Source organism: Labrus mixtus, chromosome 8 (assembly GCF_963584025.1).
Source record: "Labrus mixtus chromosome 8, fLabMix1.1, whole genome shotgun sequence".
Lineage (NCBI taxonomy): Eukaryota > Metazoa > Chordata > Actinopteri > Labriformes > Labridae > Labrus > Labrus mixtus.
Window position 1 is genome coordinate 24,258,376 of NC_083619.1, and position 18,367 is coordinate 24,276,742.

An 18,367-nucleotide genomic window follows, 5' to 3' on the forward strand; every position below is an offset into this window, starting at 1 on the left:
CCCCCAATTATGAGAGAAGTCCATCCTCTCCATCTTTTGCCTGCTCCACATTTCAGAAAATGTCTGCTCAAACAGGCTGAAACAGAGCATTTTCCCTTTATGACATCACAAAGGGCAGTAACCCCTCCCCCAGGTGGGTGACACTCCCACAGCTAGGTGTTTGTTCTGCCCTCTGAGGGCGCGGTCACACTGGCCATCCGTACCGTGCTGTACTCAAGCACGATTGCTTGGGCCATTCCCATGCTGGCCGGCGCGGCCCGCGGTCACACTACACAGGACTATCCGAGCCTAAGCACGATTACCTCTTGTACACTTTATGTTATTATGAAGCCTGCTCAGTTTACAAACAGGCGGACGAGAGAGAGAGAGAGAGAGAGAGAGAGAGAGAGAGAGAGAGAGAGAGAGAGAGAGAGAGAGAGAGAGAGAGAGAGAGAGACGCGCAGTCGAGTCCGCGTCTGTACATCAGAGAACAACACAGAGCATGACAGCTACTTTACTGACTTTACAGCTTATTTTAAGTAATTTTAATCAGACACAGCCATAAATAAATAAAAAAATAAAATAGACGCGCGGCCGAGTCCGTGCGGACGCCCGCACATCGGAGAACAACACAGAGAGCATGACAGCTACTTTGTGACTTATATTGTGTCATGTTAGTCAGATACAGACATGAAACTCTGGATTTCTCCATAATGAAGGCTGTCAGTGTTGTGTTCCCGCGTGCTCGTGCTCGTGCATGAAGTGTACCGTGCCGAAGCTCACCTCTCCGAAGTGTGCCAAAGCCAAGGAAGTGTACCGTGCCTGAGCACGATACGGAGCGGTCACACTGGTCAAACGAACTGGACTTTAGCCTTGAAGCGTGCTTGGGCACGGTACGGATGGCCAGTGTGACCGTGCCCTGAGTCTGCCTTCTCATCCTAAACAATACGGCATGGTGCAACAAAGGCCAAGCAACCCAAGCCCTTCCAGAGAGGGGGCGTGGTCAGACACAGCTCATTTACATATTTAAAGGTACAGACACAGAAACAGCCTGTTCTGAGCAGGGCTGAAATAGAGAGGTTTATAGACATGATCAAATACAGGATCAGAGTGGATTTAGAACAAGAAACCTCACAGACATGTTAAGCTTCCTCATCCTCACCATTTGAATCTCCTCTGGTGTCTGTAAAACATCATCCAGAGAAGACCTCCTGCTCTGATCTTTTCTGTACGTTTTCTTTCCTTTAGTTTCCTCCATCCTTTCCTTTGTTTCTGTGACATCACTCTGTGCCTCCATCATCTGTAGCATGGTGGAGACTTTTCCTCCTATGTCCTGTTTGTCATCATACAGTCCTATTCTTTGCACTGCAGAGTACCTCTACAACACACAGACACACAGGCAGGGATTTTTCAGAGGTTTGCTCATTTCTTTGTGATACCTGAATGTGATGAAAGCAGTTTTGGTTGGACCTTTGAGGACGGAGAAATGGATTTTCTTGAAATCTATACCCTAGATGTTACATTTTACTCTTTCATTTTTACTTTCTGAATTTGATTTGCCTAAAACATAAACACTGTTGATATGCTGATAAATTCTTATGAAGCAGTTTGATTCTTAGAAAAAAGTAGCACAAAAGAAAGAAAACAGAGGAGAGAAACATGGAAAGAAATCCAGCATCAAGTTCAAGACAAGGCTTGTTGGTTAAGTTTGTTAAGAAGGTTGAGCAAGTTGGTTTCTGAAGAGGCTTTCTGAAGCCGAGTGATGACTATCTCCATGTTTGAGATGATTTCTCCACCTAACTTAAGATTAATCTAGAGACAAACAAACAAACAGGTGGAACTTTGTGATGATTTTGTGCAGTTTATCACCTTTAAATGTAACCTTCCATTTGAAGAAATAATGCTTTTTTAATTGAAAATGTTGCATTACATGGTTTGAAAGTTATGTAAGTGACTCTGAGTGAAAGAGTTTGGCAGTCCTTTGATTTTAAGCTTTTTAAACTACATCTAGAAGTTGTTAACAGAAGACTCTTCCTCACCATTTGAATCTCCTCTGGTGTCTGTAAAACATCATCCAGAGAAGACCTCCTGCTCTGATCTTTTTTGTACGTTTTCTTTCCTTTAGTTTCCTCCATCCTTTCCTTGGTTTCTGCGATGTCACTCTGTGCCTCCATCATCTGTAGCATGGTGGAGACTTTTCCTCCTATGTCCTGTTTGTCATCATGCAGTCCTATTCTTTGCACTGCAGAGGAGCTCTACAACACACAGACACACAGATGAAAGCACCATGTTTTTATAACTCTAATATGTTTCTGTTCACAAACACCCCCAATTATGAGAAAAGTCCATTCTCTCTGTCTTTTGCCTGCTCCACTTTTCAGAAATTGTGTGTTCTAACAGGCTGTTTGGTGATTATAAAGGGCAGTAACCTTTCCCCTAGAAGTTTTTCGCTCATTTCTTTGTGATACCTGAATGTGTTGAAAGCAGTTTTGGTTGGACCTTTGAGGACCGAGAAAGAAGTTTGCTTGAAATCTAAAACCTTACATGTTATTTTTGACTATCTTATTCCTCCACTTTCTGAATTTGATTTGCCTCAAGTAGAAACACTCTCAACATGTTGATGTTCAGAAATACTTGGAACGCAGTCTGATCATGATGACTGTTGCACTCTTCAGTTTTGGCCTCAGAGATGAAATATGAGACAATATATCTTTAACATTGCCGCTTTAAATTAAGTCAACACTCAAACGTTGTCCATTTCTAAACACTGTTAATCAAATGAATTGAAAACTTCAGTAGAGTTTAGAGAAGGAGTTTGGCATACGTCAGATTTGAAGCTTCTAAAAATGCATCTAGAAGTTGTAAACAGAAGACGCTTACTCACCATTTGAATCTCCTCTGGTGTCTGTAAAACATCATCCAGAGAAGACCTCCTGCTCTGATCTTTTCTGCATGTTTTCTTTCCTTTAGTTTCCTCCATCCTTTCCTCTGTGACATCACTCTGTGCCTCCATCATCAGACGCATGGTGGAGACTTTTCCTCCTCTGTCCTGTTGCTTGTCGTCATGCAGTCCTATTCTTTGACACAACTGTTTGGCCTCGTATGTCTCCAGCATCTCTTTGATGGACATAACTGCAGTCTTTGCTGGAGATCTTATCGCGTGTGGATCACTTTCTTTTCCCTGCTCGTTGTCTTTTCTGCCTTTAGCATCTTCACTCTCCTCTTGTTTCTGAATATTTGCCTCTGGGTTTTCCTCCGCATATGACTGTGGAGCATTCTCGCTTGGACTTTCCAATTCTTTTTTACTTTCTGTCTCCTTGGTGTCTTCTGTGCTTTGTGCATCAATCATCCGATCCTGAACTTCACTTTCTCCCTCGATTTTGAATTCCACATCCATCTCTACATTCTCCAATCCACTCTCTGCCCCAGTTTGGACTTCTCCATCTACCTTGACATGCTCCAATTCACTTTCTCCCCCTTTTTTGACTTCCTCGTCCACCTCCACATGCATCAACTCACTTTCGTTCCCTATTGTCACTTCCCTATCCACTGAACCACTCCCTCCCTCTATTTGTACGTTCTCGTCCACCTTGACTTGCGCTTGCTCGCTCACGTTTCCTCCATTTTCAGCTGCTTCGTCATTTACCGTCTGTACCTGCATGTCCTCCAGAGTCATCATCAACATGCTGCTGATGATCCTGTCAAACTCTGCGTATTCCTCACTGTTTTCTTCATCTTTTGCCGTCTCCCAGCTTCCCTGACTGCCACTGCTTTCGTCAATTTTATCGTCTTCCTGTCTTGCCCCCGGCTGATTCTCTTCTGCAACTTTTATTATCTCCTTGCCCTCGTCCACAGTTTTTAACTCCGTCTCTGCATCTCTTGCCCTTTCAGTGCCTTTTAATACCTCACCCTCCTCTGTGACTCCGTCCTCCATGCCATCTCTCTTTTCCTCCACTGTTTCATCACTGCTCCCTTTCTTTTTCTCCTCGATTTCATCCCTTAAATCAAACATGTTCACATCCAAATCCTCGAAGGATTCCTCCTTGTCTTGATTATTTCCCTCTGCGTTCTCCCACATATCACTTCCTGTCACTTTGTTTACCTCCTGCCCCGTCTGTCCAACTTTATCCAGATTATCCTCAGTGGAAGAAAACTCAGAAGCACCAACTAGACTGGCTAAATCACGCATGTGAGCGGCCTGGACGGCCTTCTCCGCCCGCAGTTTCCACAGTGCCTCCTCGTCTGTCCCCTCCTCCTCTTCTTCACCTCTGCCCACTCGGTCCAGCTCGTCCTCAGTGGATGAAAATTGGCTGGCGTTGACTTGATGTGCTAATCGGCACACTTTCAACGCCAGCTCTTCTTTCTTCTCATCCTCCTCCTCCTCCTCCTCCTCCTCTCTTGTCTTCATGTCTTCGTCCAAAAGGCCAACACTGTCTAGCTCGTCCTCCGTGGAGGAAAACTGGTTGGCGTTTACTTGGTAAGCTAATCTGCACACTTTAACCGCCAGCTCCACATTCTTCCCGTTTTCCTCCTCATCTTCTGTCTTCTCTTCGATGCCAACTCTGTCCATCTCGTCCTCTGTGGAGGAGAACTGGTACGCCCGGGATTCTTTTTCCAGCTGACAGAGTTTAAATGTAAAACCGTTTGTCTTTTCCTCCCTCTCCTCATTCTGTTCCTCCTCTGTATCTTCATCCTTATCTCCCTCTCCTCCTTCTTCTTCTTCTTCTTCTTCACTCTTGCCAGCTTTGTCTAACTCCTCATCAGTGGAAGAGAAGTACTTGAGCCTGGACTGAGTGATCAGCTTGTTTAATCTGTAATTTATCTCCTCGTCATCTTCTTCATTCCCTTCCTCCTCCTCTTTCTCCTCGTCCTCAGTTCTTCCCTCATCCGACTCGACCTCCATCCTTTGCTGCTGCTCATCTTCTTCGTCGCTGTCCTTATCCTCCTCTTCCTCTCTTCGTCCATCATCAACAGCATCTCCATAGACAGCTTCTTTTTCTTCTCCAGTGGATGAGTCATCCACTCGGCCAGCGAGCTGTTCTAGTTTGGCCGTGAGCTCCTGGTCCATCTGATTGGCTACCTGTCCAGTGATGTCAGTCTGAAGTTCCAGTATTTCAGGGGTCGTCATACCTCCAGAGGACAAAGTGTCGGGAGTCACAGCTTCTGGTGGATGGTTGTCTTTTTTGCTGTTATTCTGTGAAAAATCAAAAACATTTGAGAATCTTATATATGGGAAAATATTTTCAAAAAAAGTTTCTGGTTCGACAAAACTGAACCGCAATAAAATACAACGGCTCTGCCATGATTCCTACATGTGACATGAGATAAACTCAGATGTGTAGATTCTGTGTTAAAAGCTGCGAGGCATTTCCACGATTATGTCCACTGACAGACAACAGGAGTATATGTTTCTTGTTATTAGTTTATAATAAATACACATAAACCTTTTTTTCAATTTTGAATAACCCTTGCATTACCTCTTTGAATATGCGACTAATATACGAGTCTGCAAGTTTTCTTAAAGACAACTACAAACGAAAAGAGACATGAAAACTTTCTGTAGCAAGTTTGAGAGCCTGAAGTGACACTTCCCCTTCATTGTTAGGTCCAACACATTTTTCTAAACTCATAAACATGAAATGCATCCATTATGCTTGTCTTACTTCAAAGGATCCACTGCATCTATGTTGGGAACTGAACAGCAAGAAAGTCATAAATGTAAACTAAAAGAGCTTTCCTCCTCTTGGCTGTTCATTTGTGTGTGTGTGCGTGTGTGTGTGTGTGTGTGTGTGTGTGTGTGTGTGTACATACGGTTGGTGTATGGTCGTGTGTGTGTGCTCTCCTACAGAAAAATCTGTGTGTATCTGTTTCCACGGTATTGTGCAGGGTCCTTTGATAACTGCTTCAGAACCTATTTGTTAAAATATGCTGTACAAATACACAGTAATTGAAATTAATTAAAAACTAAACATTGAATCAGTGCCAGAATTGACAATTTCACATGGTTATGTAAAGTCGTCTTTTTCATCATCAACCTCTCTCTTCATGTCATTTCATCTCATCAGTTTATGTATTTTATTTACCAGAGAAGACGACTCTTTCTCGCTCTTCTTCTTCTGCTGTGATCTCTCCGCAGCCCCCATGTTCTCTTCCTGTCTGACTCCCTCCGTGTTGAAGTTCATATCGATGATGCTGGTCCTGCGGGAAGGAGGTCTCCTGATCTCTGCGGGCACCTTCAGCTTTATGACACCGAGCAGAGGTTTGTTCGGCTTCCAGTTCCCCTCAGAGTCAGAGAGCACGATGTCCCTGCTGCTTCTGCGGCCCAACATGGGGGACAGGAGCTTGTCTCCGCTGGCTCGGCGGCTCATCAGCGGGGACAGGATCCTGTCGCAGGTGTCCTGCAGATCCATGTTCGAGTCCACCATCTTCCTGTGGACCTCCTGGAGGGCGGTACCCAAAGAGCTGTCCGACCCGTGTTTGATGTCGTTGTCGGAGCCCATGCCTTCGTAGGCGGACACCACTGCAGACTCCCTCTCCAAGGCACTGTAGACCTGGCTCTTCCTCTTCGTCAGCAGGCTGGGACGCGACAGCTGGGCGCTCTGCAGGGCAATCCAGTTCCCATCCATGCTGTGAAGAACTGCGGAGACGCCTTTACATGCAAGTATGCAAGCATACGCACACACACACAAACACAAATATGTACACACATAACCATATGCCAGAAAAAGTAGAATCAGACATGCTGCAACATAAACAAACACAAACAAACAGTAGAGGCAGGAATTAGCTGTATCAATGTAAATGTCCTGTTTCACATAAGAACTGAAACAATTAATCAATTATAGATCAAGTATTCACAACATACCATTCTCTTCAGATAGCAAATAGAACATTTTGATCTTTTATCACTGCCAAAAAACAAAAAAAACACAAACAATGATTGTTTAAGTTTAAGAAGCAAAATAAATGTGATCTTACCTGCGTTGTCCAGCCGGTCTACACTCTTCCAAGCTGTCATAGCGGGACCACCGTCTTCCTTCACTGACGCCTTTGGAGAGTCTTGAACCATCCCGGGAGAGTCGTTCTCCAACAGTGAGAAGGCGGAGTGTGATCTCTGAGAAGGGGCGATATGACAAATACAATTGAGTGAAAGGCTGAAAGTAAGAACTACATCTCTGCTGTGTCACCTGTTCTATCTTTAAGGACACTCATACTGCACTCTGCATGGCTCCGTTACAAAATCACACATGAACCAGCAGAGGGCAGCACATGTCAGCATTCAGATGAGAGGATATGTATGTGCAGAAATCATCACATATTCGTTTTTCACCTCTGTGATTGAAGATAACTGAATCCTTTATTTCAGTAGGATTGCCTTTGTCACAATGCTACAATGTTCAGGTCCTTCATGTATAATCTCACTGAAGTAAGCATGAATCATTGATAAAAAAGAACCACTGAGAACCACAAACACTGATTAGCTCTCTCATGATAATATCAGATACTCTTAACAATAATGTGTCAACAGCATTGAACTGATTGTAGCTGGTAGATGTGGAGCGATGTAAACTTTAAATAAAGTTTGGTACAGTAGAGCAGGCCTATTCAACTGGCGGCCTGTGGATGATATCAGACTAGCCGGAGATCAGTTCTATTTACAATAAAAAAAATAAAAATAAAAATAATAAACGGGGGGAAAACTTGTGAATGACTGTAATTGTTGCCACAGTAAAGTTTTAAAAACAGCACAGCGCTCCTGTTTAATAGAACATCTTTGTGTCCTGTGCTCGCAGCCTATCACAAGCTTGTGTTGTTGATGGGCTTTCGTGCAGTGTGCGGCTGTGGTGGGCTTGCATGTCTGGCCCCCCGGGTCCTTAGCTTTCTAAAAAATGTGGAGTTGAGTTAAAATAGAGTTGAACAGCCCTGCTGTAGAGAGTCACATAAATCAATCTGAAGAGTCCAAAAAGATTGAGAGATCAGGAAGGAAGGAGAAACTTAATTCTTGCACACTAAACTCTACCTAATTATTGACTTTCTCTAAACATTGCACACAACTTTAAATCTTTGAGCCTGTTTTGGAGCCCTGACCCTAAAAGTGCAGTTTTTTGTATCTGTGAAACTTGAGTGATTGTGTTTGTGATGCTTTTTTTTTGTTTGTGTTTGTTTTTACAAAGAGGCCTGGTTGCTGTTTGACGGAGCTGGTGGCACGATCACTGGCGGACTGATGGTGATGATGAAGGTCAGTGTTGTGTTCAACTGGCCAGTCCTGGACATACTCTGCCCTCATGTCAGCCAAAGTCTTCTTCCGATTAATAATCTAAGAGAGACAGAGACCTGATTAGTACTGCGCACAATACTGCAGTTGTGTTTTATTAAGTTAAAGAGGAATAAGTTTGAATGACTGGCGTAACTCTCCACTCAATGGCTTCTCACACACAGTTAATCAACCTGACTGCACACCTCCAAACACTTACTCTACTCTCAAAGAAATTCATGCAACAAAATATAGAACTGCCTCTTACTTTTTGCACAATAGTTTTGGCCAGTTCCTCAACGAGCTCCCCTTTGTGCTCTCGCAGATAGTGCGCCTCATTCTGCTTCGCCTAGTGAACAAACACAGAACCAACTAAGAAAGCTATTCAGCACCTCGCACACACACACACACCAAAAAAAAAAACCCTGTAAGCTGATTACTCCTCCACGGATACCCCTTCAATCCGCATAATTGCTGTATTCAGTTCAAAAGCTTTGGGATACTTGCAGAGATTAGTGAAAGGTGAAAGGTTTCTGACATGCTGCAGTGTTTCAAATAAAAGGACAGCAGAACTAGAAATAAACTTGTAGTGTTGAGGTTTCATATATTTGAACAATTGTCTGAAGTTGTGAAGAAGAAGAGCGTCCCTTTGTGATATAAGTTGTGTCGCCATAGTAACTAAGGTCCTCCTTGAATTGATTTATTTTCTCTTGGACGTTATTTACTTCCTCTTTGTAATCAGTTATTGTCTGTTTGGCCTTTTTGTCTGTTCATAGTGATGTTGTTCTTTTGTGCAGTCGTTTTTGAATGTCTTCAGAGTGATTTAGTGCCTCTTTTTAGTTATTTGTCATCTTTGTTTGTTTAGTTTTACCTCTTTAAAGTTAAATGTTCTTTGTAGTTTTCTTATTTGTAGTCATTGATTGTCTCTTGTCTGTTCATAAGATCTCATTTGTAGTTGCCTTTTCTCTAATGTGGTTCTGCATGTTGTTGTTGTTTATTTGTATTTGAAGTTGCATTGTGTGTATTTGTAGTCTTTTTGTGCCACTTGTAATTTTTTGTCACGCATTAATGTTTGTTACTGGAGTCGTTTTACAACTATCTCTTCTAGTCACGGCGTGTATCTCTGTTGACATTTTGTGTCTCCTTGTAGTCGTTTTGTTTTTCTCTTTCTTCAGAGATCATGAGCTACAGCATTTTAATTGATAACTGCAGCGCCCCCTGCTGGCTATTAGAAACAACGCAGGTTTAATTCAGCATTAGTTATATTTTGTGTTTTTCTCCAGTCCAAGAGGCTCTGGTGCTTGTCATAAACAATCTTTGAATATTGGCCGATGCTGACTATCCCAGAGTCTAGAAAAAGCTTCCTTTGTAGAGCTTTCATGACGGCTGTGTTTGAAGTGCAGTTCCAGTTTTAACGGATTTGTTCATTTATTTTAGGATAGAGTTTGAGTTAGAGCTGAAAACATTGTTGAAGTGTGGAGAGAAGCCGATAGCTCGATGTTTCAACGTTATGGGTTTGATCAGATGCTGTGAATTCACTCATGGTTACTCATGTTGTTGAGTTAGGTTTTTGAGATTTCACTGTAAAAACAGAAGAAGAAAAAAAGATGCTAATTCATTACATTTGGGGGCTTGGATGGGTTTGGGATTAAATAGTCTGTCAGTAGAACACAGTAATCTAGAGGGTTTTTTTGTTCTCTGTAATGATCCTCGGGATATAAGCTCTTCTGATTTTCATAATCTGACATAGATAGAAAAAGCAGAAGAGTCAGATTAAGGAGAAACTTGATGAAATGACTGCAGACAGACCATTAAAACGGCTGCATTTAAACTACGACTGAAGCCTCTGAAAATATGTTGTCCATGAAATGCTGACACATTAGAAGAACGTGTGTGCAGATTAGCAATCCAAAACAAGAAATACAAATCACAAAGTCTTAACTGAGAATGAATAATGTAAATAACCTGACTGGACGTGTCGAACTCAGCCTTGGTGATGGCCTCATCTAGAGCCTCCTCTGCCACCCGCAAGGCCACAGTGAGTGTCTCTTCCATGCTGTGCTCTAAAGACAAAGAAATTCAATCTTCACTTGTTGTGTTCTTGATTATGTGTCATTAGTCTTCTTTCAGAGACCTGATTGTGTCACTACAGAGTGAAATGATTTGTACACGTTTTAGGAATTAAGCACTCAATGTCTGGATGAGTGAAGTGCATACGCTTACGTAATAGAAACATAAGCAGGCCTGCAGTAAGTAAAGAAACGCCACATGAGAAACAAGTTGGAGGAGACTGAGCTGGGAGTTGTGTTTCATCATATTATCAACATTCAAAAAGGACAGGGGGTGAATTTAGACTTCCTGTCCATCCATTGGTGCATGTTTTGGTGGCTGTTGCCTGCGCTCGCCTGGCTCATCAGTCAACCAATCAATGTACACTTAACGTCCTCCGATGCTATGATCCTTTCAAAAACACCTATAAACACAGCTGTACAACAACTCCTGCATTTCTAACTTAATTGTTCCCTCGTTCTTTTAGAACATGGCTTTGTCCAAATCAAACATACTAGTTTAAAATGTTAGGAAATACATTCATTTATATTTTTCTTACAGAGACTTGTATATGAGTCTCACATTAGCTTAGCACAAAGAATGAATAGAGGGGGAAACAGCGAGCAGGGCTCAGTACAAAGGTGACTAAATCCAGCCACCAGCGCCTCTCAAGCTCACACACACACACACACACACACACACACACGCTGATCTCATCTAATCCGTTAAGGTGGTCCAGTGATCCTCGTTTTGTTAAGTCTGGTTATATTCCAGGCTAGCTGTTTCCCCACGTTTCAAGTCTTCATACTACCTGCTGTAGTTATTGGCGAAATATGAAGCTACTTTGTCCTAATGTTACTCCAGTATTTCCAAAAACAATGCAATGTCTGCTCTAATATCTTTGATAAATCCATGGCTATTACAAAAAAAACACTATTACATCATCTTTCACAGCATCACTTTGTGTGTATATAAAGTTTCATTTTCTGAGATTAGGAAACAAATCTTAATCATGACAAACTGTAGGCTTTAAGTACAGTACATATCGCCTTTCTTCTTCTCTTGAGTGCACGTTAGATTTAAGATGCTTCACATGAACATACTGGTGTGTTAACCAAAAGGTATCTCAGATGTTTTGCGCTGTTGTTTTTTTTTTTGTATGTGTTACCAGAAGATGCATCACATATATAGTTTAACAGTTAAAACAGGGATTGGTGAAATAAATATGACACGTGTCTGTACCTTCACTTTGTCTGTAGAAGGCTGAGTCGCTCCCGCTGATGCTGCCCTCATTGCAGATACTCTCCTCGTAGGTGCTGCCCTCTGTGCACACACAGAAACACACATACAAATAGACATACAGAGAAATGTAAACACAGATACAAGAAGAATCAGGTTTAATAAATGGTACTGTCACTTTAATGAGGAAATTACTCCAAAATTAAATGCAATAAAAGTACAATTTTTATCATCAGCATGACTCAAACAGTAGACGGGATATCTGTGCTGTCCTTCAAAATGTACAGTTTGTGATTTGATGTTGCAGCAAAGAGTTCAGTCGCACAGTTGACTTGCCCTTTCCAACCCTGAGCCCTGAGCTCTTTTCATGTCATGTAAATATTCATGCAACAATGCAGCCGTTTGTGGTTACATAAGTGCATTAGAGCGACCTCACTTGTGGCATTACCAGGAGACCTTTATCTGTGCGCTGCGCTCGCCGGTCCAGAGGTTCAGTAGAGTACACAGGGTCACTTCTGATCATTTTAAGGGGAAAGGGGACAGGATTTAAACCAAGTAATATTTACCTCGCTCATTTTGCAAACACACACAGAGTCTCGTTGTAAAACCCCTGCACGTAAGCAGGAGTTCACTGTCTTCTGTGTATTTTTTAGGAGCTTGTGTTGACCCCTGACATTTTTTGAAAATGAGTGTGGAGGCCTTTTTGTCCCAGAACAGGAACATTAAAGAGACTTGAGACCAACAGAGCTTTCTGTTGCACAGCAGCTAAAGGTCATAGTTACCCTGAATGCAAGAGTACACCCCCTGAACCAAGGTGAACTGACTGTGGCATTAACTTAGTATCTGTTAATCTGTGTTTTTATGTATATCATAAAACTGACATGATGTGTGAATCATGGATGTAAATGATAATGGCGTCATTTTCTACAGAAGCTCACATCAGAATACTTTCAGTATTGTTAATACCGGATAACAAATGTGAAACACATTCATGAGACTGAAGGATTTGGAGTTCATACAAAAATATCAAACAGCACGCACATCCGAAAACTTAAGTACTGGGTGCTTAACAAAAACTGGATACACAGTCTGTGCGCTACACTGTGTTTCCAACCAGACATGAGACAGTCATTATATCATATACAGAAGCCTCTCAACAAAAGAAACCTCAAAAACATCACCAATGGATGACGACGTGAAACGTTAAACACAGTAATGTTGAATAGTAGGGCTGGGAATCTTTGGGTGTCTCACGATTTGATTCTTGGGGTCACGATTCGATTGAGAATCTATTTTCGATTCAAAATGATTCTGGATTCATGAAGTCTAGTTTTGAATTAGTCCATACTTCAGGATCTACTCTGAATTTGTTGTCGCTCCATTTGGCATTCTACTGAGTTAAAGAGCTAGCATTAGCACTTAGCAGGGAGTGACCGATTAGCCCAAAAAGTTCTTCTATTTCAAATCTCAAAAGACAAAAATTTTTACAAAAACATTTTTTTTTCCCCACCACTATTGAACAGGAAGCTTAAGTGTCATTACACTGATGCTGAAGACAACACAATACAACACAACTGCTCCCACACTCCCTGAGTTAAACCTATAAATATGAATTAAGGACATGAACACAATGTTAACCTAAAAACAGTAAATATAAACTGGTCACGTAAGCTATTAAACTGTGAGGTAATGTGTGATTCCTCCAACACACAGTTTAAAGTAAATCTTGATCAAACCAGCTCTTATTTGTACTTCAAATTTGATAAAAAACACAAAACACAATTTTCTTTTTTCTTTTTTTCTCTCAACATCCCGGGATTGCGTCCCTAAAGAGCGGGTCTTCTCATACCTGAACACCGTCATGAGGTTTGAAATATTTAAACAGCTGTAGGATTAATTGCCTGGAACTTTTGCACACATTCATTTTCCTCTCGTGGTGATTTGTTGAGACTTTAACAAGCATTTGATTTTTTTTATCTAGCACAACTACGCAGTCACAGTTTTAATTTGTCTAATTATTGAATACCTGCTAAACTCACCACATTCTAATCAGCCTGTTTAGTGGTAATAAACTAGTCTCAGCATGAAAGCAGCCAGATTATGAAACATATCTGCTCTATATCTCAGCCTGTCTGCAGTGTCTTTGTTTGACATTATTCTGCACACTTAAGAATCTTTTCATCTAGTGTTTGATGCTCCTTGTGATTTTCTTTTACTTATTATTGCCAGTCCTGTGTGTTAGGTTTGTATTTATGTTGCATCATGTTGCACTGAGCTGCATGTTTCTTTTGCACTTTTGCTCCAGACAAAGATCCCCTCAGGGACAATAAAGTACATCTAATGTAATCTGAATGAAGCCCAGGGAACATCCCTGACTGAGAGCTGTCTCATTGAGCTGCTGGCATGGCTGCAGACTTGTTTTGTTGTGTGTGTCTCTTCTCGTGTTTGTTGATAATTTTCTTCATGCAAAAGAAAATAAAAGGGAGTCGAATTAAAGCCAATATATTCATTTATGTTTCTTTAATCAGTGATTAGCTCTCATTTCTCTATATACTGCTACTACAGGGGACTTAGTCATTGTGTTTCCCTCTTCAGGGGAGGATGTCTCTGTTGCTGCTCTGTAGTAGTTTCTTGAGGCTGAATGTTTCACAGCTGCAATAATCTCACACTAAATGACTTAGTTTGGAGAAGAGAGAAAAGAGAATGGCTTTAGAATTTGAAATAAATAAGATGCTTGTGTGATACACTTTGATTAGGGCACAAGTATCTTCTGTTTATGTCAAACTCCAAATTCTCATTCTATTCATTCAGCCCGTGTTGTTCTTGTACAAGGCAACGTTAGCAGGTTCCTCATGGTTCAGGCTCTGCAGATCGGATTTGGCAGCTGATTAAACACGGCTGGGTGAAAAACAAATTAAAACGTGCGATACTGTGCAAACTGTGCAAAAGAGTGCATGTGAGGAATACGACTGTGAGCGGTGGCCTGATGGTGATCAGCCCACATCAGTCATCCTCCCGCAGGGGTCACAGCGCTGCATCATCTGCAGCCAGCGACCCCCACGCCATGAAACACTTGTAATACTCCGAAATCCCTCGTCCTTCAATCAGATCAGAAGGACTGAACTAATGGCCCCGAGGATGCACTCCTCTGCCTCAACTCTGACTGGACAAGTGGGATGGAGCATATGCTGCTGGGTGAACAGTGTTATTTAAGCACTGGGGAGTACTATGAATACATTTTCAGCCCGGATAGCTCCAGCGAAGCTCACAGCTCTGACTGTATTTGTGTTTAATCTGTGTAGGATTGTTCGAAGCAGAAGTCCCCTTATGGAAACAATGAAGGAAATGACTGAAACAGCTTTTCTCTTGAAACTAGTTTGTGTCTTGCAACATCGAGCATTAAAAACGAATATATCAGTTTCATCACACACTCTTCACTAAGCACAAGTACCGATCATTAAAAAAAATACACACTCTTAAATATACTCACTTCCTGCAAAATCAGTTACCAATTAAAGGTAAACAGTATGTAAAATCCACCACCAGGGGGCTCTCAATCAAAACAATAACAAAACGTTATGTCGAAGGCTGGCGGGGAATCATGGGAGTGATTCTCTCTGCTACTCCCCCCTCCGACCCCCCATGTGAAAATGAACTCTGCGTTGACAGTAGTAAAGACGAACGGGCGAAACCGTCCTGAAAGGTACTAACAGGACTGACCTTGAATCTTCTGTATGTTTTCTATGAATTGAAGTCACTTTTGGGAACAAGCTGCAAACCCCAAACTGGCACATCTTCGCCTCCTGAAGTTGATATAATATAATAACATCTTAGCTAGCAGCTGGATATTTACAAATACAACAGACATGGACAACCACCTTAAGACAAACCCTTTCTTTAAGTAAGGCCTCTTTTTTGTGTGTGTTTGTCAACTGAGAGGATCTGCTGCTAAATGCGCTATTTATGATTGCTTGTTAACGTTTTCCATCTGCTGTTTGCTGCTGAAAAGCTTGTGCACATTGAGTTTTAAGAATTTTTTACTGCAGCTGCCAAAAAAACGGTACAATGGGCCTTTATATACAGAGATTCTGTAATAATACTGAATAAAAGCCCCACTGTTACGCCACCTTTGTTTTTTTTACGTAGAACAAAACAATGGATGCATGCAACAACCCCACTGTGTGATTTTACACAATCTGCTAAAGGGTCAAAATCAGAGCACCTTTGACATAAAGCTCAATTATTATGATATTAACCTTCATAAATACAGGCAAACAAAAATAACGAGGCTTTGCAGGCTGTTGGCTAGAGTTGTACAAAAAGAAGTGAACATACTTCATTTGCAATTTAATTTAAAATTCAAGTAAAAATTGGCAGTAGTGAAGTCTGTCACTTGTACAAACCCATACGTGTCATGATAACCAGATCAGTTCTTAAACCGGCCACTAGGCGGTGGGTCTGTAATGTGTTTAATACTGTGTTTTGTTTGTTATTTTTTAGCACCCTGATGGGTGGTTAGAGATTCCCTTGGAAAATATTCTCAAGCTGCGCAGTACAAGAAACGTTGTGATGCAAAATGACCTTAAAGTTTGATTTGATAATACCACAAAAAGCACCGACTCCAGGGGTCTCTAATGAAAAAAGAAAAAAAAATGGGACTCTGGCAGGAACAGGAGTAATCTAATTTAGTGATATGAAATAAAAGCGAAGCGGGAGCTTAATCCTGTTTCACTCTGCTCCTGTTCTACACTGTGATGAGGCAGGAAACTGCAAAAACATGCACAAGTATTCATACAAGTATACAGTGTACATACACTAATGTTTTTATTTTTCAATGTGTCCTCGACATCTTTATCTACATCCATATGGACGAAGTGCTTTCCCATTCACACCCTACCCATTCCACTTGGGGTCAAGTTGGGGTCAAGTGTCAAGGACACATCAGACATGTGTGCAGGAGCTGGGGATCTAACGCCCGCCCTTCCGGTTGAGGGACGTCTGACTCTACCACTGAGCCACAGCCGCCCCTCTGTCTACAGTATTCAAGAACAAGGCTTGTTGACAAGATCTTAGCGTCACTTATTAAAGAACATCTAATTCTTCTAGAACATTTCCTCGTAAATTGACACACAAACACTGACATTTTGTTGTTAGTTTTCTCTTTCTATCCAGTGAAAGTTAACCCTTACGTATGTCAGACTACTGTTGAGAAACACATGAACATGATTTGTCTGCTGCCACCAGTGGAGAGAAACGAGGTTTGAACAGAGCGGTGTTACCTGTACGCTCAGAAAGTGTACTGTGCTCCACCAGGTGCTTCCTGTAAAGAGTCTTCAGCACTTTGGCACTGCCGAACCTCTTGAAGCGCGTCTTCACGTTAGTGTAGAACCACTCCAGGTTCTGGGTCTTCAACAACCTGAGAGAGACAAACAGAGATCCATTTTGACTTTAATTAAAAATATATTATTATCATTCTGATCTATTTTTAATACTTTTCATATAACACAGCACACAGAATGAAAAATAAACAGGTGTCAATTCATGCAGTTATTGTGGACATTAAATGATGAAGCTACAGGTCTGAGTACTAACCTTCTGTTTAATACTTCAGTTCACTTCTTACTGTATTTGGGCTGCACAATGAATCACGCTACGAGCATTAACAATAAACACATCACCAAAGTCTGAATTTATCGCAGTGACTAAGAAAAGTTATTTAATTCAATGCAAACAAGCAAACAATGCTTCCACACTCAAAATGGATACACGTTTATCTTTCAGATGGATTGTAAACGTCATGCTTCACACTACTGAAGTTACACAAAGCTCAAGCTCGCTATCAGCTACTTTAAGATTATTTTTTTGAAAATTCAGTGGTGCCAGAAAAACTGGCTTTTGGATTTGGATTGAAGAGGGACATGAAGTCGAACACAGTTATCGACACTGACACTGTGAAGTCATGCTGATAAACCCTCTTTTCTCTCTTATCTTTACTAATTACACTTCATATCATTATCACAATATCGAACAATACAATCGTACATCTTGTATTTTTCTCATAACGTGTAGGTTTACACGCCGTATCGCTTCTGAAGATGAAAAATGAAATTAAAAAGGGTTTTTTTAAACATATTTTTCGATGTATGGATCATGGTAGCAGGGACATAGAACAGGATATACTATTATTAGAGTCTATGATGAAGACTATTTCAGCTCTCTCATTCTTTTGTAATTGAAGTGAATGTTAAAAAATGTGGTAAAAAAAGAAGTAACACAATAATGTAACGTATTTATCTAAATTAAAATTACTCACACATAACATAACTAGTATTACAACTAGTAATATGTTATTAAAAGTATTTTGTGCAGCATCAGAAGTGCTCTGAAAGAAAAACTGGCTCCCAGGTGTTTACAGAGCACAGTAACAAACTGAACTCAGTCCAGGTTTGAATATTATTCACGCTGGCATGCTTAATGGACTGAAACTCTGCTGAACTGTTCTGAGCACGGTTTGACTCACAGATGAACACATCCAGCTGCAGGCGGCTGTGCAGGTTCACTTCTACGCTGCAGATAACCACTGTGACTGTGTGTTCATCTGAATCATGCATCACACTGAATGTTCATGTGCAAATTCAGCCGGCTTTACACTATAAACTTCTTTCACAAATTAAAAAAAAAATGAAAATAAGTGTCAGTAGGTTTAATCCTCGCACACGGATACTAGAGTGTGTAACACTGAAGTTTACAGGACAATGTTGAGGCCGTCAAATGCAGCTTGATGGAAATCAGAAATGGTATCGCTAAGATAACTATTTTATATCTTCGGCTTCTGTGCTAAGAAAT

At 41.2% G+C, this 18,367-nt stretch overlaps 1 protein-coding gene across 6 annotated transcripts in view; it reads right to left on the minus strand.

The window, feature by feature from the left end:
- LOC132979470 (rab effector MyRIP-like) overlaps window positions 1-18,367 on the minus strand; it is a 34,254-nt gene that overhangs the window by 7,612 nt on the left and 8,275 nt on the right. For 4 of the 6 annotated variants that reach the window (XM_061045313.1, XM_061045311.1, XM_061045310.1 and 1 more), the window contains exons 3-12: window positions 16,801-16,937; window positions 11,525-11,605; window positions 10,199-10,296; window positions 8,502-8,582; window positions 8,150-8,296; window positions 6,958-7,093; window positions 6,063-6,628; window positions 2,864-5,173; window positions 2,019-2,234; window positions 1,142-1,357 (exon numbers count right to left, since the gene is read on the minus strand). In XM_061045313.1, the coding sequence (XP_060901296.1) occupies window positions 1,142-1,357; window positions 2,019-2,234; window positions 2,864-5,173; window positions 6,063-6,628; window positions 6,958-7,093; window positions 8,150-8,296; window positions 8,502-8,582; window positions 10,199-10,296; window positions 11,525-11,605; window positions 16,801-16,937 (3,988 nt within the window). The remainder of the gene's footprint in view (window positions 1-1,141; window positions 1,358-2,018; window positions 2,235-2,863; window positions 5,174-6,062; window positions 6,629-6,957; window positions 7,094-8,149; window positions 8,297-8,501; window positions 8,583-10,198; window positions 10,297-11,524; window positions 11,606-16,800; window positions 16,938-18,367) is intronic. The other 2 variants (XM_061045309.1, XM_061045314.1) reach the window with 2 other exon arrangements.